Source organism: Engraulis encrasicolus, chromosome 10, assembly GCF_034702125.1.
Source record: "Engraulis encrasicolus isolate BLACKSEA-1 chromosome 10, IST_EnEncr_1.0, whole genome shotgun sequence".
NCBI classification, from domain to species: domain Eukaryota; kingdom Metazoa; phylum Chordata; class Actinopteri; order Clupeiformes; family Engraulidae; genus Engraulis; species Engraulis encrasicolus.
This window is the reverse complement of record NC_085866.1, coordinates 15,922,068-15,949,814: the sequence shown is the minus strand read 5'-3', so window position 1 is coordinate 15,949,814 and position 27,747 is coordinate 15,922,068. Positions and strand designations below refer to the sequence as shown.

Sequence of the window (27,747 nt, the reverse complement as noted above, 5' to 3'; positions counted from 1 at the left end):
TGAATTTCCGCAACACTGTTAATGCTCCCAGATTTTTAATGGCACAACATTTTGGACCTCAGTCCTGTTTCAAGTGCAACCTTCTCATGCACGGGCCAATCTAAACACTCGTTCTTCCCAGATGCAATACATTGTTTATTTTTATGCATTTTTTTTTCGGGCTGCATGCCTTTATTTGGATAGTGAAAGTGAGTTTATGAGGGGAAGCTGTGGCCTAATGGTTGGAGGAAGGTCGGAGCCTCTTAGTGCAGATCGCGTGGCCGGCGGGCCTATTCACTACTTGTTGAAAATACTCAACTACATCATAACAACATTCCTATGACAATGCAGAGAGCCTTAAGTAACATGCTTAGACAGCCATTACAATTTTCGTGACAGTAAGGTTATAACATAGGCTCTGCACTAAGGGGTTAAAATGAGAGGGCTGCAGGCTTGAATCCCACCCTTACCTCTTCCTACACCTCCATCCATGGCTGGCGTGCCCTTGAGCAAGGCACCTAACCCCACATTGCTCCAGGGACTCTCATGCAATTCCCTGTAAAATAACTATAAAAGTCACGTTGGATAAAAGCGACATCTAAGTGTAATGTAATGTAATATGACAGGAGAGAGAGGTGGGGTAAGGTTGGGAAATGACCAAAGCCAGATTCGGACCTCGCTCCCCATAGGCAACTTGTCCCTGTGGTACGGTGTCTTTGTGCAGTGTGCCACACACCCTTTGCAAAATGTTTTTGAGGGACAAAGTGCTATCTCATTCGTCAGGATAATCAAGGTGAAGGGCTATGAGGGTTTCGGGGTCCCTGAATCGAAGTGAGACCACTGAATATATTTTAAAAACACACAAGCATTTAGACAATGGGCCATTATTATGACCCATATTTGCATTACCATGGCCATAAGTCATGTCTTTAAGTCCACTCTCCAATGCTTTACTGCACCCTGACTGACTACCAGTATGTTGTACTGTTGCCAGAGCTGGATGGTGTATATTAGGGAAAGGTGTTAAGAAACAGCTTCTTATCTCTGGCTGTATCTGGGTTATGTTAATGTGTGGGTCATGTGGCTTTGTTATGCTAAGAGGATGAAGCTGCAGGACTCGTCCATCAGCTATCTATCTCAATTTAGCTGGGTTAGTGTTCTACCTCAGTTTAGCTGGGTTAGTGTTCTACCTCAGTTTAGCTGCGTTAGTGTTCTACCTCAGTTTAGCTGGGTTAGTGTTCTACCTCAGTTTAGCTGGGTTAGTGTTCTACCTCAGTTTAGCTGCGTTAGTGTTCTCCATCTGTCCTTACTGATCATTCCCATACATTCCAAGACAATAAGAGGACCGAGGGAACAATCAAGTGCAGAGCATGACTCATGGCAAGACCCAGAGTGCTGCAGACAGGCCCGCCGACAGGGGGCACAAAGGGGTATTTTGTCCCGGGCCCAGTGAGATAGGGGGCCCAGAATCGGGTCCCCATTACACGTTATGTATTGGGTAGGGGACCCTTTCAGATGACTTTGTCCTGGGCCCAGCCAAAGCTGTCAGCGACCCTGCTCAGAGTGCTGCAGGTTTTTGTCTTCTTTGATCTTGCCATGGTTCAATCAACTGCCCTTGTAACTCTCGGGTTGCACGCAGAGCTGATTTTTTCCCCTCCCAAAGCTTGGGCCAAAAGGGTTTTGGTAATTTGGTTAATTTCTTATGATCACAACACAAGACACGATGTAATGGACCGCATGTTCATGCTAAAATGTCACGACTCCTGTGAAGTCCCTGGAATAAAGACGATTGGTCTGTGTCCAAGTGATTAAAGTGGGATGGCTGTTATTTGCAGTGCTAGTTTAACACTGTGCTGAATATACATGGCCACACTTGATTTAGTGTTAAATACAACTCTTTGGGTGTTCAATTAACACACATGGAGTTGAATTTAACACTACTTTAGTATGTTATTATATTACAGTGTTATTTCAACACTTGAAGAGTTCAAATTTAACACTAAAACTGAGTGGGGCCTCATGTGCTCAGCATAGTGTGGAATCAACACTGCAACATCTCCCGTGCAGTTTTGAAGAAAATGAGGGATCTGTCATAAGGGAACCAAATGGAGGGAACATCTTGTCCCAAAAACAAAACAAAACAAAGGCGGATCTACAGTAAATTAGAAGCATCTAATACTCTTAACCCCAGGCTTAATTCCTTTGATTTGTTATGGGAGAGACACTATTAGACCAAAAGGTTACTTAGCAGAGAGCCGAAACGACCTTGCGCCAAACCAAACTCATAACAGAGAACCGCAGAAGATTGGAAAAGACACATACTTGCAGTGTTCAAATACCCGAAGCAGGTTGTAACAGAGAGAGAGAGAGAGAGAGAGAGAGAGAGAGAGAGAGAGAGAGAGAGAGAGAGAGAGAGAGAACGACAGACCGCGCACAATGACTCTCAACATCAGTTTCATAATCGCAACTTTGCCAAGATGGAAATGTGTTTTGAATCTGTTGTACCAGATTGAGAGAGAGAGGGAGAGACATAAACAGGGTCAAACATGAGAGAGGGAGGTAGAATGACTTCAGTGGTGAAGCCTCTGGTTAATCGAACGTCTACGTATGTCTGTCATTTCTCCTCATCTCTGCACTCGCCCCTGCCTGTCTGTCCCCCTCTCTGTCTCTGTACTCGCCTCTGCCTGTCTGTCTCCCTCTCTCTCTCTTCGTGCCTTTCTGTATTCCCCTCTATATACCTGAAAACCACCCTCCGTCTCTTACTCTCCTTCTTTCTTCCTCTCTCCCTCTACACCTAATTTTGACTGTCCTCATCTCTCTCTCTCTCTCCCTCTCCTGTCATATTCTCTCTATCTTTTTCAGTATATGTCTCTCTCTCTCTACCTCTAATTTTCTACATTAGCTTTCATTCCCCCCCCACCCACCCACCCCCTCTCTCTCTAACTGGTGGCCCCTCTCTCATTCATTAATTTCCTGGTTGGTTGGTTGGCTTGGTTTTTCAGGGTTTCTTCCGCCGCAGCATCCAGAAGAACATGGTGTACACCTGCCACCGCGACAAGAACTGCCAGATCAACAAGGTGACGCGCAACCGCTGCCAGTACTGCCGCCTGCAGAAGTGCTTCGAGGTCGGCATGTCCAAGGAAGGTGAGACGGCGATGAACTACAGTAAAGGTTCCCGAACTTTTTTTCTGCCAGGACCCCCTCTTTTGTCTATTATCCCATTTTAGCCTGGAGTGACATACAGTATATGCTGCATTCAGGATTTTGAGATTTGAGGTTTTTTATTAAAAAAATGTCAGTATGTTAGAGCTGAACGAACACATTCTAATGCTAAATGAGGGTCCTAGCTGAGATATTTAGGTTTCAATAGGCAGAGGGCACCTTTTCCCAAAAAGGGCTTAGACTAAAATGAGTTATTATTCACTCATTTTATTTTGAAATGAACAGTAAAGGTCAATGTTGTCAAAGGTCAACTGTTGCTAACCAGTTTATGGAACTAGTGTTAACTTGTGGTCCCTTCTGTCCATGAACCCCTCGGTAGTACCTCCACAAGCCCCAGTTTGGGAACCACTAAACTACTGTATGCTAGCATTGATATCATGGCTAACTCATTGGATATGTGTGTGTGGATCAACTTGCATGGGATGGCATGCAGACATGACACATGTGGGAGATCAGGGGAAAGACCACCAGGCATAGACTGGCACGCACATGCAAATGTACACACGAAAAATATGAAATACATGTACACACATGTCGCTACCTTTTATTTATGTTGGAAGCATTATTAATAAAACATGTACTATTCCAAAAACCTGAACCTCAACATACCCCACACAGACACACAGGCACACTGGCATACTAAATGTGTGTATTCAGTATGTACATTAACACATTCAGCATACATAAAGTTGGTACTGTTTCTCGTTGTTTTCGCGGTTGTGTTTCTACCTACAAAAGAATGTGTGTTATTCCACAAACCTGAAAACACACATACATGAAACAGACAGACACACTGTTCATGGTAACATACACTTAAAACATACATTGTTAGCTTTTATAAACCTGTGAGGTTATGTCATTACTGTGCAATAACCTTTAAAAAAGTCTTATTCCTGTATACTAGACTATACTATACTGTACTAAACCTGAAATCACACATCCACCAAAGTGCCATTCAGGCACACAGCATGCATTGCACAAACAAACACATTAAACCCATGTGACCTTTTCTATACGTTTGAGGTTATGTTATCACCTAAAACAAAATGTCCTCAAAACCTGAAACCCCACGTACGCCCGCAGCCATTTCCCGTAAATCTAGCTGTCAGATTTTGAGGATCCTTGCCATGTGACTCGTTTTTCATATGTTGAAATGACTCTCTGAAGAGTTGTTATGACTAATGCGAATTGGCATTTCGTGGTGCCCAATGAATCACTGAATCACTGCTGTGCTGTGCAGTGTATTTTTTTCTGTGTGTGTGTGAAACATAGCTGGGAAATCACCCAAAAGTTTCAGAGTACTGTAGGCCTACGAGCTGAGCCCATGAGATTTGGTCTGTTTGGCCCCAAACTGCCTGCCGTTTGGCTGCCGTGCCACGAAGACAATAGGGGTGGCCCGGGTTGGATCTGCAGGGAGCTACACTACGCAGGGCAGTTATGACTGTTCTACTGCCCGCCGGCCATAAAATGTGTCGTCACTTGCAGGAGTGGTATGCTGTATGCCCCCACACCCACCCCTCCACCTCCTCCTGCCCCCACCTCTCATGCTCCCTTCTTCCTATGGCTCTGCTGGGACATGTGTGTCTTTATGCATGTAGTGTAGGATGCGTGTAAAGGAGCGAGGCCACATTGTGCCTCGGCTATTACTGGATATCCTGAGAGGAAGGAAAATAAGGGAGGAGTGACAGACGGAGGGAGAGAGGGAGCGAGAAAGGGAGGGAGGGAGCGAGAGAACCACCAGGGAGGGAGAGAGAGAGAGAAAAAAGAGAGTGAGAAACTGACAGTTCGATGACATAGGGGTTTTGAAGAGGTCATCTAAATGGATAAGGTGCCCGGAGGAAGAGCGTTCTGATTGATGAGATCATAGTTGGGTGAAAAGTCTGCAAGGGATTGCACTTACGCTTGAATAGCCAGTGCAAACCTATTACATCCAGCATTGGACCGCTTCCTGCATCCACTCTGCACACACCGCGGCCTCCGCTGCCTGACAACAGGGTCTCGGCTCTGGAAAAACGGATGGCCAGAAAAGTCAAAAGGTCCAAATAGGAGTCTATGACCCGGACTTAAGATCTAACTTGTGCACACACTCGCATTTTAGTCTTTCGAAGAAGGAGAAATCCCCCCCCTGGAAACACTTGAAATGTGTGCTAATCTTCTGCTGCAAGGCCAAACACATAAAAAGCTGCTGTCGATGGGGGTTCATGCTCCGCCAAATTTCCATGAATTGCGTGCACCCAGTGGGGATAAGTTGGACAGAAACCCTGCATCTCTGCAAAAGAGGAGATGGATTTTAGTGTCGCGCAGCCTTTTATTCTGTATATTTGTAGTATACAGTATATATCTCTGTATAGGCCTTTACTAGTACTATGTAGTGTATGCGTTGAGTCTATCCTATGCGTTTGTAATACTATTGGCCAATAAAACTGATGGAAGAACATATTGATTCTGATTCTGATTTTGATTCTAATTCAGATTCTGAAATTCTGATTCTAATTCTGATTGTGATGCTTCTTCCTTGTTCCCATGATGATCCGTCTGCTCGTCTCCATGGTAGCTGTGCGTAACGACCGCAACAAGAAGAAGAAGGACGTGAAGGAGGAGGCGGTGGTGCCGGAGAGCTACGAGCTGAGCGGGGAGCTGGAGGAACTGGTCAACAAAGTCAGCAAGGCCCACCGGGAGACCTGCCCCTCACTCACCCAGCTGGGGAAATACACCACCGTAAGTTACCCTCACTCACAAAGGAAAAACCAAAATACACCACCGTAAGTTACCCTCATGCACACAGTACACCTAAATACACCACCGTAAGTTACCCTCATGTACACAGTACACCAAAATACACCACCGTAAGTTACTCTCATGTACACGGTACTCCAAAATACACCACCGTAAGTTACTCTCATGTACACGGTACTCCAAAATACACCAGTGTAAGCGACTGTCATGCACACCGTAGGCCTACACCAAAATACGCCACCGTAAGTTACTCTCATTTACACGGTACTCCAAAATACACCACCGTAAGCTACTGTCATGCACACCGTAGGCCTACAACAAAATACGCCACCGTAAGTTACTCTCATGTACACAGTACACCAAAATACACCACTGTAAGTTACCCTCACTCACCCAACTTGGGAAATACACCACCGTAAGTTACTCTCATGCACACAGTACACCAGTGGTTCGCAACCTTTTTTGAACAAACGCCCGCTTGGCCTCATCACAAGCCTCCAAATGCCCCCATGACCTCATCATAAGCCTGAGAACACCCCCCTTAGTATTACAAATTTAAATAGACTAATGCCCCCCAATGGCATCTAAGCACCGCCTCCTTTCAACTGCATCCTTCTCAACGCCCCCTGGGGAGCTGTACCACCCCTGTTGAGAAACGCTACAGTACACCAAAATACACCACCCTAGGTCACCAGCCATCACCCTCATATATGCGTAAGGGGTACGACGATAGAAATTGTGGCATTGTTGGAAAATTGACAGTTTTGTCAAATTTTTAGGGCCCAACACCAATGGTCAGGGTTGCCGGATGAGGCTTATGATTTCCAGCCCAAAAAATGCTCAAAACCCGTCGGGAAGCACTAAATCCCGCCCAATCTATTGATTTGTATGGGCAAAATTGGGCAGGTTTTCCTGCAAAATGCCATTTTTACCCACAGACAGCCATCCCAAGCAGCCCAATTGGGTGGGAAACAGCCCAATCTGGCAACACTGCCAGCGGTATCATAATTCTTTACTGTGACATATTATGACCTACAATTAGCATGTCTATAAGCATACTGTACTGTACACTGTACACTTCAGCTGGCCTACCTGCATGTAGCATACTGTTTACATCATCGCTTACAAGCAGTTCCTTCTTTCACTGATAGATTGGTTTGGTCAGATTCAATCTGTGAAGTGCAAATAAACTGAACCGAAAGCCAAGATGACCGGCTTGTTTGTTTACCAGACGACTCTACACTGACCTCTCTCTTTGTCCCGTCCCTGCAGAACTCCAGTTCAGACCACAGGGTTCAGTTGGACCTGGGGCTGTGGGACAAGTTCAGCGAGCTCTCCACCAAGTGCATCATCAAGATCGTGGAGTTTGCCAAGCGCCTGCCCGGCTTCACTACCCTCAGCATCGCCGACCAGATCACCCTGCTCAAGTCAGCCTGCCTGGACATCCTGGTACGCCAGCCCAACACACAACTTGTGTTGCCTTTTGTTGCCAGTTTACATTATGCTGTTTCTGTATAGTTTCCATTGCTATTTCATTGTTTATGTCGGCTTGTGTGTGCCCTGATGGATGCGTGTTCACATTTATGGTGTTTTCGCAGCGTTGTAGCATGCAAATCGTTTACAAGACATTGACACGATGAGACGATGAAAGGAAATTAATCTTAATGGCACATTTATCTTGATAGGAGAGAGAGAGATTGGGTTAGAGGTGGTTTTGGGCTGGGCACAATTTCGCCTTATTCCTTGCTTGTTTTGCTGTTGTTGGTAAAAGTACAGCCGCAGAAATGTTGCTTTACTGGCAGATTAGGGTTAGGCATGGTTTTGGTCAGGGCACAGTTTAGGATTTTTGCGTTTAGCAACGTAAATTTGCCGCATCCGCAAGAAAACTACTTCCCTCGTGTGAGGCTGGTCACATGACAAAACTGCCTTGCTGCAGCGTTGCCCTCCCCAAATAAACTAGAAAATGTGTTGCACCAACACTTCAATAGAATGCACTACCATGAAATTAACCCTTTTCATGATGCCAGTCTGCTATGGACGTGTAACCCATTTATGTCCCATTCACCATGTTTTTTTTTTTTTTATCATTATTTTTATTAATTTTAACAAGAACATACAGAACAAGACTCGGCTCACACATACTTAAATACACATACAGACAGAAAGTTGGCTCAGTATTCCTTGGACGACATCAAACAGAGGGAAAAGAAACAAACAAAAAACATTGATAGAGCAATACAATAAAACTGGATACAAGTCCTTTTTTGTAATTATTGTCACATGAAGCCTCTGATCAGTATGGTTTCAATGTTTATGCCTATGAAGGACATAAACGGTTCCCAGATTCTGCGAAATATATTGTCCTTTTCATGCAGTTTGCATGTCAAATAGTCCAGTGATACATACTGTATTATAACATTATGCCATTGTGTCCTTGAAGGGGCGTTATCAGAAATCCAATTTAACAAAATGCATTTTCTAGCACAGAAAAATAGCATTCTACACAGTTTCCCCTTATATTTGTCACTGATAGAGCAATTTGAAATACCAAGTAGCATACAGAGTGGGTCAAAATCTAGTGGTGTACCCAACATTGTGCTTACATCACGCTCCACCATCCTCCAGAAGTGTTTAATCTTTCGACACGACCATAAGCAGTGGGTCAGGGTTCCAATCTCTGTTTTTACACTTGGGACAATGAGGAGAAAGATTACTATTGAACTTATGACGTTGAGAGGGGGATATGTGAGCTCTATGTAAGATTTTAAGCTGAATGGCTTTCACTTTGTTACAGATACTTAAAGATCTCACATTTTCCCACGCCTCATCCCATTCATCATCTGTAATCTCTACACCAAGTTCACTTTCCCATTTCACCTTAAGGTGTAAAGTACCTTTCATAGCATATTCTTTAAGAATTCTGTAGAAGAAACCAATGGAATGTCCAATCTGTAGTGAAAATACATTACGCTCAATGCAGGAACTGCTTTGGTCAGAGAGAAGTGTTGTATCCTTTTTGATGAAATTTCTTATTTGAAGGTAACGGAAAAAGTCCTGGTTTGAAATATCAAACTTAGCTCTGAGCTGCTCAAAGGACATTAGAGTGTGTCCATCAAATAAATCACGTAATCGGGAGATCCCTTTAGTCTTCCAGATTTGAAAGCCAGGTCAGTGACACCTGGTGGAAAATCTGTGTTGTGGCATATTGGTGTAAACACAGAAGTGAGTTTATGTCTGCCCTCTAATCTTCTAACTGCCTGCCAAGCTTTAACAGTATGGATTGTGATCGGGTTATGACATGTAGCCCTCAAAGACTTTCTTATAAAATAATAGATTTGGGAGTGGTAGATTTGACATAGAACTCTCTATATCCAACCAAATGGAATAGGATCACTGCGTTTCCAATCAGTGATGTAGCGAAGATGTGCCTGAGCTGGTATTTCTTAATGTCGGGTAAGTCAAGGCCCCCTTCTGAAGAAGGGAGGCATAGAGTTGCTAGGCTAAGGCGGGGTTTTTTCTTTGCCCATATGAAGGAGCTAAACCAGCTTTTTAGGCTTTTTAAAGTTTTGTGAGATAGGAGAACTGGAATCATCTGAATGGGGTAAAGCAACCGAGGCAAAACATTCATTTTCAGGAGAGGCCACACGTCCAAGCCAAGAGATGGGCAATGTATTCCAGCTCTCAAGATCCAATCTAATTCGTTCAAGTAGAGGGGGGAAATTAGCTTTATACATTTTATCAAAGTCAGGGGTGATGTGTATTCCTAGATAAACAAAGCCAGATGGAGACCACTTGAATGGGAATTGGTAAGGGGGAGTTGGTTGATGTAACAGGCTACCCAGGGGCATTGCTTCAGATTTGTCTAAATTGATTTTATATCCTGAAAATTCGCTGAATTTAGTGATGATGTTTAGCAGATTAGGAGTGGAAATCTCAGGGTCAGTCAAGAAGATAAGAACATCATCAGCATATAGGGTTATCTTATGCTGCCTATCACCTATGGACAATCCATGTATGCCCTCATTCCTCCTGACCGCTTCAGCTAGGGGCTCAATAACAAGAGCAAACAAACGGGGAGATAAGGGACACCCCTGCCTGGTGCCTCTTTGAATGGCAAAGTTGGGGGATCGTCGACCATTAGTAAGAACAGAAGAAGGAGGATTATTGTAAAGTAAACGAACCCAGTGGATAAAATTGACATCTAGATCAAATTTTTCTAAGACTTGAAAGAGGAAGGGCATCTAGACGCGGTCGAAGGCCTTCTGCGCGTCGAGAGAGACAACCACGCCATCTATTGTCTGTTTATGGAACTTCTGGATTGTGTTCAGCAATCTACGCATGTTTTTACAGGAATTACGGCCTTTAATGAAGCCAGTTTGGTCTTCATTAATAAGAAACAGGGAGTAAGTCTTCCAGTCGTGTTGCTAATATTTTAGAGAGAATTTTTAAATCTACATTCAGTAAAGATATTGGCCTATAAGAGGCGCAATTGCTCTGGTTCTTTCCCTTTCTTTAAAATTAAAGAAATATTGGCTTCCCTCAAAGATGATGGCAGGATGCCCTTTTCTAATGAGTCTGTCAGCATATTCAGTAGAGGTTCAATCAGAAGGCCCTGAAATTCTTTATAAAACTCACTACTCAACCCATCAGGTCCAGGCGCCTTCCCAGAGGGCAATGCATTGATTGCGATCATCACTTCCTCTTTAGTTATGGGAGCATTAATTTTTGTCCTCTGATCATCTGTTAGCTGTGGAAAGTCGAGCGAGGAAAAGAATGTGTCCATTAATCCTGAGCTATCTTGCTGTAGATCTGATCGATACAGATTTTCATAAAAAAATTTGAAAGCGCTATTTATAGCAACATGGTCAAATACTTGCTTCCCTGTGTCATCTATAATTGAAGTGATGGTTTTTGAGTCAGATTTCTTCCTTGTCAAATAAGCCAAGTATCTCCCTGCCTTATCACCCTGCTCATATAATCTCTGTTTAGCAAATCTGATTTTTGCTTCAGCATGTTCTGTTAACAGGGAATCTAAGGCTGAGCGCAGTGCAGATACTTCTTTAAGTCTTGTTGGTGAGGGCCTTGCTATGTATTCCCTTTCAGACACCTTGAGCTTAGACTCTAGAATTTTCCTTTGTTCGGCTTGTCTACGCCTCTTACTGGACACGTAAGATATGATAAGGCCTCTTGCAAAAGCTTTGGAAGTTTCCCAAAGAAGAGATGGATCATTTGTAGAAGCTGAATTTATAGAAAGAAAGGATTGAAATTCCTCTGAGAAATAGGATACAAATTTATGGTCTGCAAGAATGAAAGGATTAAACCTCCAAAATCTTGTCTGTGGAGCTGGGTTTCTAATTTGGTACTGAATAAAAACAGCGGCATGGTCTGATATAACTGCACTACCTATGGAGCTACATGTAACTGACTGTAATAAAATATTGGGTATAAAAAAGTAGTCTATGCGAGTGTGGCACTTATGAACTTTTGAGAAGAAAGTATATTCTCTATCTGCTGGGTGTTGGGCTCTCCATACATCTATGTAATCTAAATCCTCACAAAGACCATTGATAAATTTAGCATGGTGAGAAAACGTTTTACCCACAGGGAATTTGTCCATGCAGGGATTTAAATGGCAATTCAGATCCCCCCCTACGAAAGTATTTCTAATATTGAGATCAGCTAATTCAGAGAAAGCCGTGGCCAAAAAATCACTAGGGTGTCCTGGTGGATAGTAAACATTCAGGATTGCAAACATCTCTCCGTACAATTCCCCTTTGACAATGATATATCGCCCATTCTTATCCTTAATGCATTGCTCAACCTTAAAAGGCAAGTTTTTCTGAAACAAAATAGCCACTCCTCTACTTCTCGATGTGAAAGAAGAAAAACATGGCTGGCCAAACCCCCCTTGCTGTAGTTTTAAATGTTCTGTGTCATCTAAATGGGTCTCCTGTAATAATGCAATATGAACCCCCTCCTTTTTAAGATAGGTTAGGACCTTTCGCCGTTTAATAGGCGTATGAATACCATTGACATTCCAACTGCATATTTTAAGTGAAGACAAAGTCATGTCAAATCACGATCGGACACATTGTTATCCTGAGCTACATACTGTCTGCATATAAAGACATAGATAAAGTAGAAAGTGAGCCGAGTACTAAACATCAAATAACAAACAAGCAAAAAACAAACAAATGCTATAAAACCTAGCATTAAAACTAAACACTGTTCTCTTCCTAGGGAGAGTCGAGCAAAAGGGTTCTCTGACGACAGAAGACAAATCTCAGAATGCTGTGTGGTGGCGCTTTTATCTAGCCCTCGGCTCGCAGCATAAAGTTCAGCATACTCACGTCCTCCCGCGAAACTCACAGATAGTCCTCAGTAATGACAAAAAAAAAGGGTTTCAACAAAGAGTGCACATCCATTTAGGAACCGTCGCCGTTGTTCGTGGCAAGGGAGTCGATATACTCCTCCACGGCAGCTGGGTGTTTGAAGAGTGTGGTGGATCCGCGATGGGTAACCTTCAGTGCTGCAGGGTAAACTTGATTGTAGGTAGCTCCGATGGCTCTCAGGCGTTTCTTCACCCCGTCGAATTTTTTACGCTTACGGACCACAGCAGCAGAGTAGTCATGAAAGAACATCACCGTGGCATCGTCGTGTTGCACAACTTCCTTTTTCACCCCCATGTTCCACGAAGCATTCATCACTCTCTCCTTGTCCCGAAAGTTGTGGAATCTCACTAGGACCGATCGCGGTTTGTCGCTGGGAGGGGAAGTCTCATTGACCAGTGCGCGGTGTGCTCTTTCTAGCTTGATTCGGCCCGTTTTGTTGCAATTTTTCAGGACTTTAGGGAGCCAAGTTTCAAAGAAGCTCGTTGGGTTAACACCCTCCGCACCCTCTGGAAGACCGATAATGCGTACATTTTTCCTCCGACCTCTATTCTCCAAGTCATCGATACGCTCAGTCAAGTACAACACCTGTTGCTCCAGTGCTTTCACTTTCTCTTCCACTGGGGTAACGGTGTCTTCCAATGCAGACACTCTTTCTTCCACCTCTGTAATACGTCCCCCATGACTGTCCAGCTCCTCACGATGCGCTTGCAATAAGTGCGACAAAGGACTCAGTTTGTCGTCGATGATCTTCGAAACGTTAGCCGTGATCTCGGAAATCATCTCTCGCAGTGCTGGGGCTAGTGCGGTGTCCTCGCTACCGTCTTGCGGTGTGGTTTCTTCGGAATTGTTTCCTTTCTTTCTGTCATTCTGTCTTAAAAAGTAGTTATTTATGCTCATTGTGGTAAGCAGAGGCGTGAGAGTCTGTAAGACGCTATGCTTTTAGGCAGTAATTGTTAAATTATTGAAATAGCGCACCAGCTCAGCAATACACAACCTTCCCTCAAGCCGCCATCTTGAAAACCCCCCCATTCACCATGTTAGTTCAGGCAGCACAGCACCCCCCACCATCCATTTTCACACCTAGAGAAACACTACATAGATTTAATCTTTCATCAGCCCTCAATCCAATGGTCTGTCATTCAAACTACAGTTAATGAATCACTGAAAATTTTGAAAAAAACATTAGACTATTGTAATATTAACAAAAACAATCTAGTGCTTGGACATTACAGTACACGTACATGTAACTAATACTGCTTTCCACAGCGACGTAGATTCAAGGCCACCAGTGTGTGGTTTTTAGATACCTTGTTTGAAGGAGCCTTATCCATCATCAACAGGGTTGCAGAGACACCGCTGTTTTTCCATTACCACACCCACATATTTTCCTACATACAGCCTCACTGCCTCACCACAAGACCGCAGTCGCCTCATGTCTGTTCCATAACTCTAAAGATGGCATCTACAGTATTATTCTCATTAGACAACCTTGACCTTGACTTTGGCCTTAGCATTGTGTTATCTGGCATTTTGTATATTGTGCTTTACATTTGACAGTAATCATCTCTCTCTCTTCTCTCTCTCTCTCTCTCTCTCTCTCTCTCTCTCTCTCTCTCTCTCTCTCTCTCTCTCTCTCTCTCTCTCTATCAGATGCTGAGGATCTGCACACGTTACACTCCAGAGCTGGACACAATGACCTTCTCCGACGGCCTGACACTCAACCGTACGCAGATGCACAATGCTGGCTTCGGCCCGCTCACAGACCTGGTCTTCTCCTTTGCTGGTCAGCTGCTGCCACTGGAGATGGATGACACAGAGACCGGACTCCTCAGCGCCATCTGCCTGATTTGTGGAGGTACTGCAAGCTAATGAAATCCAGCACTACGTATACTGCTGCCCTCTGCTGTGCTGTATGACTGCTGCGCAGTCTGTTTCATAACCAACTACATTCAATTCAATGGATTGGGAGATATTTTTTCCCCGTTTCCATAATGTTAAAGAATGTTTAAAGTAAATCTGTAGTGTATTATAATCAGGTCGTAGAGTTGAGAACTGGAGGCATTTTAACTGAAATAACGTGAGAAACATGAACTTTCCCAAAACTCTGCCGAAAACAGAGCTTGTCTCCAGACACTTGGACTCTCTGTCTCCAGATCAATCCCAGTAGGCGCCAGGGCCGCTTACAGCTTTCTCTGGGCCCAGGACAAAGTCATCTGAAAGGGCCCCCCACCCAATACATACAATGTAATGGGGACCCAATTCTGGGGCCCCTATCTTTCTGGGCCCGGGACAACATACCCCTTTGTCCCCCTTGTCGTCAGGCCTGGTATGCGCTACAGAGTTGTGGGAAATGCTATTTCAAGTTTCTCAGTCAGTCCCTCCTCCGTGTCTCACTCCGCCCCAATCCGCACTCATAACGCCTCCACAATTCTGCTATTTTTTGCACCCCATTATTTGCTGCTTTGCTTATTTTCTGTTGTGCTACAAGAACCAACCATACATCCCATCCCTTCCTTCTAAATTCACAAATATATGGAAGAAAAATCATTATGTAGAAAATAAAGGGAGATTCACAGCTGTAGTTTTGATTGTCGTTCCTCCTCCCTCTCTCTCTCTCTCTCTCGTTTCCTCTCACCATCTGCCTTTCTTCCTTTAACTCGTTCTTTTTCTTTTGCTGTGTGGCCTCTGTTTTTTAAATGGTATTCTGGAAAAAGGTTTTATTGATGTACAATGCTCAAATGGACCAGTTTTTTAAATCTCTGTCTCTTTCCCTGCTCCCCTACCCGCACAATTCCCTCTCTCTTCCTGCTTCTGTCCCTGCTTCTTTCTCTCTCTCCACTTATCTCTGCTCATCACTCTGTCCATCTCTCTCTCTCTCCCTCCATCTTCTCCTTTCTCCTTTTGTCTCTCTCTATCCATTCTCTCCATGCCTCCATCCTACTCATCGAGTCAAGTCAGCTTTTCTTGTCAGTTTCTTCATATGCACAGGTCATACAAGGAAATTGAAATTACGTTTCTCTCTCAATACCCTGAAGGACATAGACATTCACAGGACTTACATTTACAGACTGACATCAAAGTGCAAGACAGCACAAGTAACACCAATAATATCATCCCTCCCTCTCCCTCTCCCTCCTCCCTCCTCCTCCAGACCGTATGGACCTGGAGCACCCAGAGGATGTAGACCGGCTGCAGGAGCCCCTGCTGGAGGCCCTCAAGATCTACGCCCGCCGCCGCCGCCCCAACAAGCCCCACATGTTCCCGCGCATGCTCATGAAGATCACAGACCTGCGCGGCATCAGCACCAAAGGTCAGTCAGTGATGCTGCACATTACCTGTCTCAGCCTCGTCACAGCAGGGCTCCGCCACAGGGTATCACCACACTTATGAAAGTAAAATATATATATATCCGCACACAGCAGAAGCTCCCTTGGTGGGATGAAATTTTGTGAAAAATCGGCATGTTTTAAGGTCATGTCACCTCACTCACAACATGGAATAGGGTATTAGAGCTTCTGCTAATCTCGACACTTACTGTAGTGTACGGTAGCTTGTTGCTTAGTTCAGACTTTTGAGCCCCAATAAGCCGTTCACATTCTCCCTGCGCGGCATCAGCCAATGAAGCTCCACGCTTATCACAGTCATTTCACCAGGCCTACTGCCTCCCATAAGCTAAAAGCTTATTGGCATCATCAGAGACTTAAAAAAAAGTGATGTTGTCTAAGGGCACTGTTAGGCTAGTAGCAGATAAGCAAACGTTTACTTATGGCTGCTATTTGAGGCCTAGCCCAGTATTTAGCGCTCCGAAACGGCAACCACTTTCTTTAAAAAACATATATGCGATGGTTGTTGAAACGCTCAAGTCGTCACACATCAAAAGCATCAACAGTCAGCTTGGCCTGCCACAGTGTCTTCACAGACCTCAGGGGTGAATTTCTCGAAACCAGGGGTGAATTTCTCGAAACCAAAGTTGCTTACTACATTAGCTACTTCGTTGCTTTCAATGCATTTTCCCATTGGCAACTACCGAACTTGCTAACAGGCTAACAACTTCCCTTTTGAGAAACTCACCCCAGATAGGTGCCGCGCAGTCTAGTAGAGGTTATGCCAAAATGTATACTTGCGACTACTGCTGCCGCCTGTTGTACAGTTGATGTATTTAAAACCTCACCACATGTGAGTTGTAAATAGTACACTCGGCACTGTAAAAGGAAGCCTGTCATTTCTGAACTGCCTTTTAAACTACGCTAGCGTCAGCATGATGTTTGATTTCAAGTTCTGCTGTCCGGAAACAGTGAAATACAGAATTATCTTGCTTAATTAAGCAATGCACAAGATAAAGGAAGTGTGTGTGTGTGTGGGGGGGGGGGGTCAACCTTTTCATTCCCTGTATTACTTGTGTTGCTGTCACTGTCTCGCTCTGAAGAAGACATACAGCATTAAAATGTGTGTCTTGTCTGCGTTGAGTAAATAGACCTTTACCTGAATAAGGAGGAGTGAAGAAGAGGGCCATCACTTTTAAGATGGAAATCCCTGTTGAAGTAGTTGTAGCAGCAGTAATACAGCAGTAGTATTAGTATTAACAGTAGTAGTAGCAGTAGTGGTAGTGGTTTTAACAGCAGTAGTAGTAGTAGCGGTAGTAGTAGTAGTAGTAGTAGGAGTAGTAGTGGTAGTGGTAGTGGTATTAACAGCAGTAGTAGTCCTACGTAGTGTCCTCCAGTAGTGGAAAAGATCAAGTAGAGGAGGCCTCCAGGAGATCCCTGTAGTAGTAATTGTATTAGTAGTTATCGTTGTATGAATCTTCTTTGTTTGTTAAGTGTAATTACTGTTATGTGTCCACCAGGTGCGGAGAGGGCCATCACCCTGAAGATGGAGATCCCGGGCCCCATGCCTCCCCTCATCCGGGAGATGCTGGAGAACCCCGAGATCTTCGAGGACCAGGCGGACGGGGACGGCGACGGCGACAGCGACACCAAGCCCGACCTGCCGCCCCCTCCCCCGGCCTCGGCAGGAGGCCCGTGTGGCGGCGGTGGCCCCCCTCACCTCAAGCAGGAGCAGGAGGACGAGGAGGACAGCTGGGGCGGCGAGAACGGCAGCGAGCCCTCACCTCTGGAGGAGGAGGACGACGACGTGGACGACGACGACGACGTCGGGGACGACGACAGGGCCACGGACAGCGAGAGCGAGGCCTGGGGGGTGCAGGAGAGCCTAGAGCCCCCCCGCAAGAGCCACTTGGGCCGCGCCCAGTGAGATGATGGATGATGTGTCTCCCCAACACACACACACACACACACACACAAACAAGTGTGTATAGATGTGATACACACTCACACACACACATTCACACTCACACACACACACACAGACACATACACGCATACACACACACACGTGTATACATTTACTACACACACACACACACACAGTCACACACGTGTATACATGTACTACACACACACACACACACACACACACACACACACACACACACACACACACACACACACACACACACACACACACACACACACACAACCACACACACACACACACACACACACACACACACACACACACACACACACACACACACGAAAGCCAATCGAAAGCCAATCAAACATGAACGCACACAACACACACACACTGTACACACCTTTCTTTAAACACTTCTGCCACATAAAATACACATACACACATAAATACTGTACGTACACACAGACACATTACATTACATATACACATACAGTACACACACACACACACACACACACACACACACACACACACACACACACACACACACACACACACACACACACACACACACACACACACACACACACAAACATGAACACACATTTTGATTTCCCCTGTTTGGGGGAAGCAGTAGCCTTACTTGTATAGATTCTTTTCAACTCAGGCCAGACTGGTCAACGATGAGTGACTTTGCATTGAGACAATACAAGAGGAGGTCGTACAGAGTATGCAGTCCACCTGGCAGGGGCGCTGCCAGAAATGCTGGGCCCCATGAAAGATTCGAATTTTGGGCCCCCTTAAGGGCCCCTCTGAGTGCTTGGGCCCCCTTAAGGGCCCCTATCAGTGCTTGGGCCCTTAGAATCTGTACCACCTCCCCCCCCCCTAGCGGCCCCCATGCCACCTGGTGAACTCTGCCGTGACGTGATGTCAAGAGGGGGGAAAAAAAACAACAACAAAAACACGAGGCTAAACTCATGGACTTTCAAGACGCTTGGTCTCTTTTCTATATTTTTCGTTCTTTTAAAATCATATTTGTATCCAAGTAATGGAATGGCCAAAACAAAACAAAAAACAACACACAGTACAGTACCGTTAACACTGATGGTTATGTTAAAACACTTCCTAAGATGACTACAGGTCAAAAACCAAACTGAATATGCTATGTACTATTTTTTGTTTTTGTCATAGACATTTTCTTTTGTCCTTATATTTTATGACTAGGCCCATACATATCTATATATGTTTATTTTTTGCCTTTGTGTAATATTTTCTTTGTTTAAAAACTCGTGTTTGAATAGTGTTCCTACAGAGAGATGGAAAAAGATGGATAATTGACTAATTCTTTTTTTTTTTGTAACTGGCAGTCCTCTACTGAGCCTCCTGCTCTTCTGATTGGCTGTTGCTATTTGAGCACTCGGCTGATTGGCTGAGCTCTCTGGGCACTTTGGGCTCACTGTAGATGTCAATGATAATCACCTCAGTCCTGCAGGCATCGCGTAGGGCAGGACTTCAGCACCATCGGACGACTCAGACGATTGGCATTATTATTATACTTGCTCTCATACTTCCACCCTTGTAGATCGGAGGGTGCTCTTTGTTTATGTTTTTTTTCTTTGTGTGTTGTACATGTCTGTCTTTGTTTCTGCATGTGTGTGTGTGTGTGTGTGTGTGTGTGTGTGTGTGTGTGTGTGTGTGTGTGTGTGTGTGTGTGTGTGTGTGTGTGTGTGTGTGTGTGTGTGTGTGTGTGTGTGTGTGTGTGTGTGTGTGAGTGTCAGAATGTGTGTGTGCCAGAATGTGTGTGTGCCAAAGTTAGCAGATGGTTTCTCTGATCAGAACGTGTAATGTTATCAGGGACCCCTGGACTCAGATTAGATGTATGCCACAGGTATATTGTGCGTGCACAGGTAGGCTACATCTACTGCATACACGTGCGTATATCATATGCATATATGTGGATCTAACGAATGCCTTGATTCATTCAGACAGCAGCCATATTGTGTAGGTCTACGGGCCTCCAAAGCACACAGACACAGATATTTGAGCAGACTTCACTCAGAAAAGGTGTTTCAGGTCAGTGCTAGTGGTTTTTGTCATACGGACATGTAGCACTTTTACAAACAGTGTGGGGTGACACACTGCCATTGATAATTGCTATCATGGATATTTTGGGTAGTGTCACGGAAAGTATGGGTTAGCCCAGGCTAGCCATGTGCGCAAAGCTTGTAAGATGGGTCAATGACGTTTTCTTGGGCTCAGACATCAAATGGCACAACCACTGCTAATGCCCATAAATGAATTAGTAATTGGTCGTTAATGTACTGTAATGTATACGCTTCTTAAATACTGTAATCTGCTACAAAAAAAAGTTGAATACATACAATAGTGGTATTAGCTGTGGTTCCACCACCCAGATGTATCCTACTATTAAAGCATCATTGACCCAGATATTAATGAGGCTTGGTCGGGCAAATCTCCCATAGACAGGAATAGAAGTCCAGGCTGTAGTTAGCATTGTAGGAAGAAATGGAAGGCCACTGGGGCCAGGAGGGACAGTGCCAACTGGGGGTAATTCAGGGGGCCCTGGAATTCGCCGGGGGTGCACAGAGGATTTTGATATTGGCTCGGGTTGGGGCCCAGAAATATTTTCTCTTTCAGAGGGCCCCCCCTAGTGGCTATGATAGTCATCGCTCCCATAACTGCTCATTCAGCACAGATTAAAATTCTCACAGTCAGTGTTCGGCCAATATTCACACCAGTGCTACACTGCGCCACAGTTTAGTGTATTAATATTAACACACACACACATGCAGACATGCGTACACGCATACTCAAACACACACATACGTGTATGCACACACACACACACACACACACACACACACACACACACACACACACACACACACACACACACACACACACACACACACACACACACACACACACACACGCATACACAAACACACACTCTTTGTTCTTTGACAAACACTCACAAAAAACCTGTGTGCTGCACACACACACACATACATAGCCTACATCCAAGTCAATACATACACACACATCATCCTTAGCGTCGTTGTTGTCATTGTTGCTGTTCTTCTCATCATCACGTAAAGCGTCAGAGTATGCAGACTCAGGGTATCTCTAAGGACCAAACGCCGGCTGTCAGAACTGTAGCTGGACACAGGCAATATACTGTACATACTGTACGTACAACATGCATTTTCACACGTGATCTCAACCCAGTGTGCTTCACTCACAGAGTCCCAACACAACTCGCCTGCAAATATTAAAAAAACATATAAAGGAAGAAAAGCAAAGCCATCAGCAGTCAAAGTTACTTGTACTTCTCTTGAGGGATGCAAAAAAATGTGTTTCATGTGCATCACAGTCGTTTTGTTGACAAACAAAAAAAGTAGTGTAACTTGTAACATATGGTCAAAGTTGACCCGACGTGAAAGCAATACAAAAAAATAACAAGGAATTCCAGGTTTTTGTGTGAAACAGCAGACCTGCTTGTGTGTTTTAGTGTGTGTGTGTGTGTGTGTGTGTGTGTGTGTGTGTGTGTGTGTGTGTGTGTGTGTGTGTGTGTGTGTGTGTGTGTGTGTGTGTGTGTGTGTGTGTGTGTGTGTGTGTGTGTGTGTGTGTGTGTGTTTGAATATTGTACAAACTGTAGCCTTTTTTTCTCCAAATGTCTGTGAATATCCCGGTGTGTGTGTGTGTGTGTGTGTGTGTGTGCGCGTGCGTGCGTGCGTGCGTGCAAGCATGTGTGTGTACCATTCACCTCATCAGCAGTCACTGCAGTCTCTCTCTTCACGGTAAGACATTGCCGTCATGCAAAACGAATGTTGAGATTATTGTCGTTCTGTTTCGTCTTTGTTTGTCGTCTGTTATTTTAACATGGCTGTGGTCAACACTCCGTTCCTCGGCCCATGCCAACAAACTCTGTCATGTAAAAAGAAAAGCCATATAAAACAGTAAAAGGCACAATAAAAACATTTTGTGAGATTGTTTTTTTTTTGCTTGTGTGTGTCTGTGTGTGTGCGTCCGTAGAGCTTTGGCTTCATCGCCATGGTAATTTGCAGCCCTAGTAACAAACATCTTGGGATTCTACAAGCCCTGGCTGCTCTTAAAGAATAGAATGGCCCAGTTATTGGACCGCTGGATTTACAGACAGAGCCTGCAGTGAACAACACCCCTCAAGAAGGGCTTATTGATGGGTGGTGCAAAATGTCAGTCAGCCATTTGAAGTGGTGGAGGCACAGTGGTAGTCTAAAACAGTACCTGTGGGGGAAGAACCTCATCTGTTTAATCAGGCAGTGTCTTTAGCTCTCACCAGCTGACCTGTTTCCATATACAATACACACCCATATTTCAAATTAAAAGCTTCATATAATAAAACAAAATGCTAGACTGATAAGGGAAAACTTCCATTTCATGTACCTTTTATGTACCAAATCTTGTAACAAATTACTATCGCCAACGGTGGTCTTTATTTAAATAGTAGTATTTCACAATATCAAAGCAAGAACTAATCAAAATTGATATAGCCTACTGCAATGCAGCAAAAACCCCTTTGCTGAATGATCTCTAAATCTAAAAACATGTCAGGATAACTGTTTGACACTGACGCTCCTCATTCCTCATTTCATTTGGTTCTATATTTTTGGGCTTTGATGAAAAGCAGGTTACACCCTCACCCCCTCAGGTGGAGAGCAGAGGAGAGCTTCCAGGCCATTCGGTAGCAGCTTTCAATTTTAATATGATGAACCTCAGGGAGTCTTTTAATGAAATTCCCCCCAGGTGCTCTGAGCTGAGAACCCTTCAAACCTGCTGTAGTGAGTTATTGGTCTTTCTCAGACTGGCCACTAGAGGGGGATCATGGTCCACACATCATGCGGCATAGGCCTACATTCACTGCCAGGGCTGCTGACAGCTTTGGTCGGGTCCAGGACAAATCATCTGACTCCAAATATATAATATGTCATTTCTGGGCCTCCTCTCACCCTGGGCCCAGGACAACTGACCCCTTTGTGCCCTACCTGTTGGCTTCCATGTTCACTGCTGTTATACCATAAATGCCTTTTGTTCTGATGACATTTTTCAAATATCTATTACTTTGAAATATGTTTTTTAATATCTCACTTTTATTCTTTTGAAAACGTGTGCTCCAAACTTTTCATTTCGAGCTACTGGGAGCTTCTTTTTTTACACAATTGTAGGCTGCCCAAAACACATGGTGAGTGGTAGCGTTATTGTGTGAATCCTCATCACCACCACTAATTTTTCATTAAGGGACAGCAGTTAAGCCCATCATGGTTCTGCGTGGACATGTGAATACTTCTTCTGTTTTCAAATGGAAAATTAATTTTTAACATTTCAAAATATTTTTCAGCAAGCAAGCAGGTGGCATAGAGACGGGTCATACCCTCGCCCTCAGTCAAAGATGCCTTTTAGAACAATATTAGGATGCTGACAATGGGATGATTGTTGTAGCAAATTAAGGAGAAACACCAACCTATCACATGGCATGGAGACGTTTCTGAAGCAAAAAAAAACCAACTACTTAAGTGTTACAAAAGGACAGCGTGACTGCTGAATTCTAAGCAGTGTCAGAAGCAATAGGGGTAGACACAGGCCAACAAAAGGACATAAAGTCAAATCCCAAATTTTACCCTGGTGAGGAGTTAGTCTGTCTATGTTGATGAAAGCACATTTATTGACCTCTCCTGCTGATTCCACAACATGAGCAGCATCACCTCAATCTTACCCTCTTCCCTTCCTGTCGCGTCCTTGGCACGTCTGTAATGATGCCCTGTTATGTTTTAGATGCACAAATGGGGAGACGTGTGTGATAAACAGAGATAGGGCACTATTAATGAAATTACGGCCGTATTTAATGTTAATTAAATAGAGATAAACTAGGCCTGGGATTAGAATAAGGGCCGTACATTACACAAGGTTTACAAGCAAGCAAGGAAATGGGCTCATATATTTACCCACAACAAGACATTGCCATGGCAACGCAAGGGGGGTGTGAGCAGGGCGCGGTGGGGGTAGAGTGGGGCAGTGGGGAGGGTACGGGAGGGGGGCGGCAGGGAAGGGTGCATTTTAAAGGGACAGGATACAAGATGCTGTACACACACCTTCCATATCCAAATCATGGTTTGGCCATGAACACATGGGGTACTGAAATTTCTTTTTTTTTTCCGAATGTGAGAACTCACAGAGATGCAGCAGAACTCAAAAAGAGGAACAGCTACATTGTGTCATACAAACAATAAGAATCAAAGAGAAAGGGGCACACCTTGCATCAAACTGTTTTATTTTTTATTTTTGTGCACAACCAGGTTGCACACTGAGGAAGGCACACATCTAAACGCATCTGTGCACAAAAATAAAAATAAAACCGTTTTATGCAAGGTGTGCCCCTTTCTCTTTGATTTTAAGTGTTTTGTTTGGGCCAGCACCCTCAGAATTGATCAAGAAACCTGAGTGAGCCTGCTACCTGCCATACAAACAATAAGACTCACGTCTATGAACAGTGTTCATATACAATAATAGAGGACTAACTAAAAATTATCTGAGTGCTCCAGTCATCCCTGGCTTTCCAGTCCTCATATACATTTTATCACAATAAATGGACCAGTTTCCTCCTGATAGTTATTTTTGTTTACTAAATCCAGGCCTTTGGAAGCCATGCGGATTCACTCTGCTCTAAAGGAATCCGTAGCCAGCCAGGCTAACATATGCACACACAAAAACACTAACATTCCTCTGAAAATGGCTTCCAGTGTTGCGTCTTAATGGCTTTCGTTTAGTCTGTTCATCAGTTTCTTTCATTTCCAGGAAGAGGCTATTAGCTGACCAGCTGGATGTGGAGTAAGAAGACCCCGGGCAATGATCTTAAAATAACCAGGAGAGGAGAGGAGAGGAGAGGAGAGGAGAGGAGAGGAGAGGAGAGAAGAGAAGAGGAGAGGAGAGAGAGGAGAGAAGAGAAGAGAAGAGAAGAGAAGAGAAGAGAAGAGAAGAGAAGAGAAGAGAAGAGGGGAGGGGAGGGGAGGGGAGGATGGGATGGAAGGAGGGAGGGAAGAGAACAGAAGGGAAGGAAGAGAGAATCTTGTGAATAAGACCTATGGCAGTCAGCATGTGTGTTGCCAGTGCGCGTGTGTGTGTGTGTGTGTGTGTGTGTGTGTGTGTGTGTGTGTGTGTGTGTGTGTGTGTGTGTGTGTGTGTGTGTGTGTGTGTGTGTGTGTGTGTGTGTCACGAGGCATAAGGATGAGATGAGATGTAAAAACAGAAGGAGGCAATCTCGTCAGAGTTGGAGTCTTTCCACAGGGTTATAGAAAAGGAGGAAGGAACATTTGGGCCGGATGCAATGCAATGCGATGCGATGCGAAACACGATGACTTCACCCTGCATGGCCAATTATTCTGGCACGAGGCGGCACATCAAGACTCCATCAGCTATTACAGCCGGCCGCCATACGCATACCACATAGCCCACATGCCCACAGGGCAAAGGCAAAGGGCTGGGTGTGTTCATCAAAGAGAAAAACCCTGAAACCGCCCTCAAGATGGAGGATGGGTGGTGGATGGCTGCATGCATGGGAGGATGGGAAGAAAGATGGATTTGAGGATGGGGGGATGGGGTTGAGGATGTGGGGGGATGGATAGAGTGGAGGATGGGAGGATGGGGTGGAGCCTCTGAAGCAGATGAAAAAGTGGAAAGGAAGGAGAAAGAAGGTTGGGGGAAGGTGAGGGCCGCTGTTGAAAGAGAGCGAGAGAGAGAGAGAGAGAGAGAGAGAGAGAGAGAGAGAGAGAGAGAGAGAGAGAGAGAGAGAGAGAGAGAGAGAGAGAGATGAGACGTCATAAATATTTACACCTTCCCTTCTGTCAGAGGATGGCTGAGAGGAGAATGGCTGCTTCTGCTGGAGGGAAGGTATGCTGTGCTGAGCGTGTTGCTGTCTGCATGGGGCGGAAGAGGAGAGGAAGGGGGTATATTGCTGCAATAGCCTTCCTTGCCAAGAGCAAAGAAGAAAAAAACATGAGAGGAGAGGAAGAAAAGGTGAGCAGGGGAGGAGGGAGAGGTAGAGAAGGAGCTGAAGGGAGGAGATGCAGAAAAAGTGAGGTGAGGTGAGGAGAGGAGAGGAAGAGGAGGAACTGAAAGGAGGAGAGAAGAGGAGAGGAGAGGAGAGGAAGAGGAGGAGCTGAAGGGAGGAGAGCAGAGCAGAGGAGAGGAGAGAAGAGAAGAGAAGAGAAGAGAAGAGAAGAGAAGAGAAGAGAAGAGAAGAGAAGAGAAGAGAGGAGAAGAGAAGAGAAGAGAGGAGAGGAGAGGAGAAGAGAGGAAGAGAGACAAGGCGAGGAGAGCAGGGCAGAGGAGAGGAGAGGAGAGGAGAGGAGAGAAAAGGCAGAGACATGAGGGGTAAAGGCATTGTGCATGCATTGCTATTCTGAAATTCTGAAGAAAAGGACCACCTTGAAGAAAAGGCACACGAGGAGCGAGTAAACCAACGAGTGGGTGGTGCTTTTTTCTGCCCTTTTCTTTCTTTATTTCTTTCTTTCTTCTTTTTGGGGTAGGTGTGCTGTGTGGGACAGGCAGGCAGGCAGAGGAGGCAGAGGAGGAAGGAAGGGAGGGAGGTAGGGCGTCGTAAAGTGTGTGAGGAGACGTGCCCAGGGCCGGTGGGTCTTCATATCTTTTACATTTCTAATTAAAAGAGATAAAGGGAGAGGGAGTCATCAATCCTACTGTGATTTCCCCGTTAAGGTTTTAGAGCGGCCCATAAAGCAGGCAGCACGGCCTCATTGATTTTATAATTAGCTAGCTAGCTCCCTTCACCTACACACCCCACCCCTGCACAGCACACACACACACACACACACACACTGGAGGAGAAAAAAGAGGAGAAGAATGCAAAAAAAGACAGGAGAACTGGAGGGGACCCACCCTCACACACACACACACACACACACACACATTCAGGCGCCGTGAAGGCATAGATGGGGACGAGAGGATTGAAGGTCAGAGGAAGTAAAAGAGGTAGAGGAGAAGAGAGAGAGAGCCTCAGCTGGCGACAGGTCAGCTCCTCTCCGTTTCCTCGCAGGGCGGGGCGGGGGCACGCCAGATGAGGTCTTTTACACAGGGGCGACAGGGCACGCCACGCGAGGCTTCATCCACAGCGAGGGTGGGGCGAGGGCAAGTGAGACCATGATTTCTTGGGTGTGGGTGGTGGGGGTGGGGTGCAAGGCCACTGTCTGCTGTCGAGGTGGGTGGGGAGCAATGAGCCTTGAATGGGGTGATCATGGTGCAAGGGAGCCTGTGCTTCTGTTCTTCAGTAGGTGGAGGAGGGCATGGTTCAAGTGTGTGTGTGTGTGGGGGGGGTGCACAACTGTCCCTTTATTCACAGGGAGTCTGAACCAAGAGACAGACAGAAGGAAAGAGGAAGTAGATGTGGGACATGCGACAAAGGAAGACTCTGGGAGTGCTGCTGCTGCTGCTGCTGCTGTTCCTGTGACCCACATCATGGCTGCCTGCCTGGGGCATACGGTAGTTAACACAGGGCCATGGAGAACAGTGGAGAGGAAGAGGCCCAGTCACTCACCCCCAAAGGTCACCTCTTAAAGTTAGGAAAATTATTATAATATGAATTAAAATAGGAAAATTATTACTATTATTATTAATAGTTATTAATAATAGTTATTAAACTATTGTGAATTCATGAATAAGTATGTCCCTTTAAATTGTGTAGCTTTATGCATCTCGAAAAAACACAAAGCCCCTGCTGGGACACTGTCTGCTGGCTACTGATGTGTTGACGCGTAAAGAGAAGCTTTTAAACAGTAGCTGACAGGATGGTGACTGATTGACAGATAGGGTACCGTCAGAGATTCTTTAAGTATAGAGATATGCCAACATAATAGGTTTCTATGGGCACCTAACATGACCAGGTTCCGGTCTGCCTAAAGGGGCGTGTCATAATGCTCCTAGCATTGAATAGAACAGTCCTTAGGTCTGCCTAGGTCTGCCTAAGGGGGGCCATAATAGAACCCGGAAACAATGGGCCAATGGAACCTCTCTCTCTCTACTCTCTCTGGTTGAACTGGTTGTGCTACTTCTGTTGCTCAGTATACTGCTGGCGAAGCAGAACAAAAAGACGCAGGAG

The 27,747-nt window shown here is 45.0% G+C and overlaps 1 protein-coding gene across 6 annotated transcripts in view; it reads left to right on the top strand.

The window, feature by feature from the left end:
* rarga (retinoic acid receptor gamma a) overlaps positions 1-21,591 on the top strand; it is a 139,560-nt gene extending 117,969 nt beyond the window's left edge. For 4 of the 6 annotated variants that reach the window (XM_063208173.1, XM_063208172.1, XM_063208171.1 and 1 more), the window contains 6 exons: positions 2,982-3,150; positions 5,756-5,919; positions 7,210-7,386; positions 13,980-14,184; positions 15,481-15,639; positions 17,173-21,591. In XM_063208173.1, coding sequence (XP_063064243.1) covers positions 2,982-3,150; positions 5,756-5,919; positions 7,210-7,386; positions 13,980-14,184; positions 15,481-15,639; positions 17,173-17,579 — 1,281 coding nt within the window. In that variant the 3' untranslated portion in view covers positions 17,580-21,591. The remainder of the gene's footprint in view (positions 1-2,981; positions 3,151-5,755; positions 5,920-7,209; positions 7,387-13,979; positions 14,185-15,480; positions 15,640-17,172) is intronic. The other 2 variants (XM_063208174.1, XM_063208176.1) reach the window with 1 other exon arrangement.
* The last annotated feature ends 6,156 nt before the right edge of the window (positions 21,592-27,747 follow it).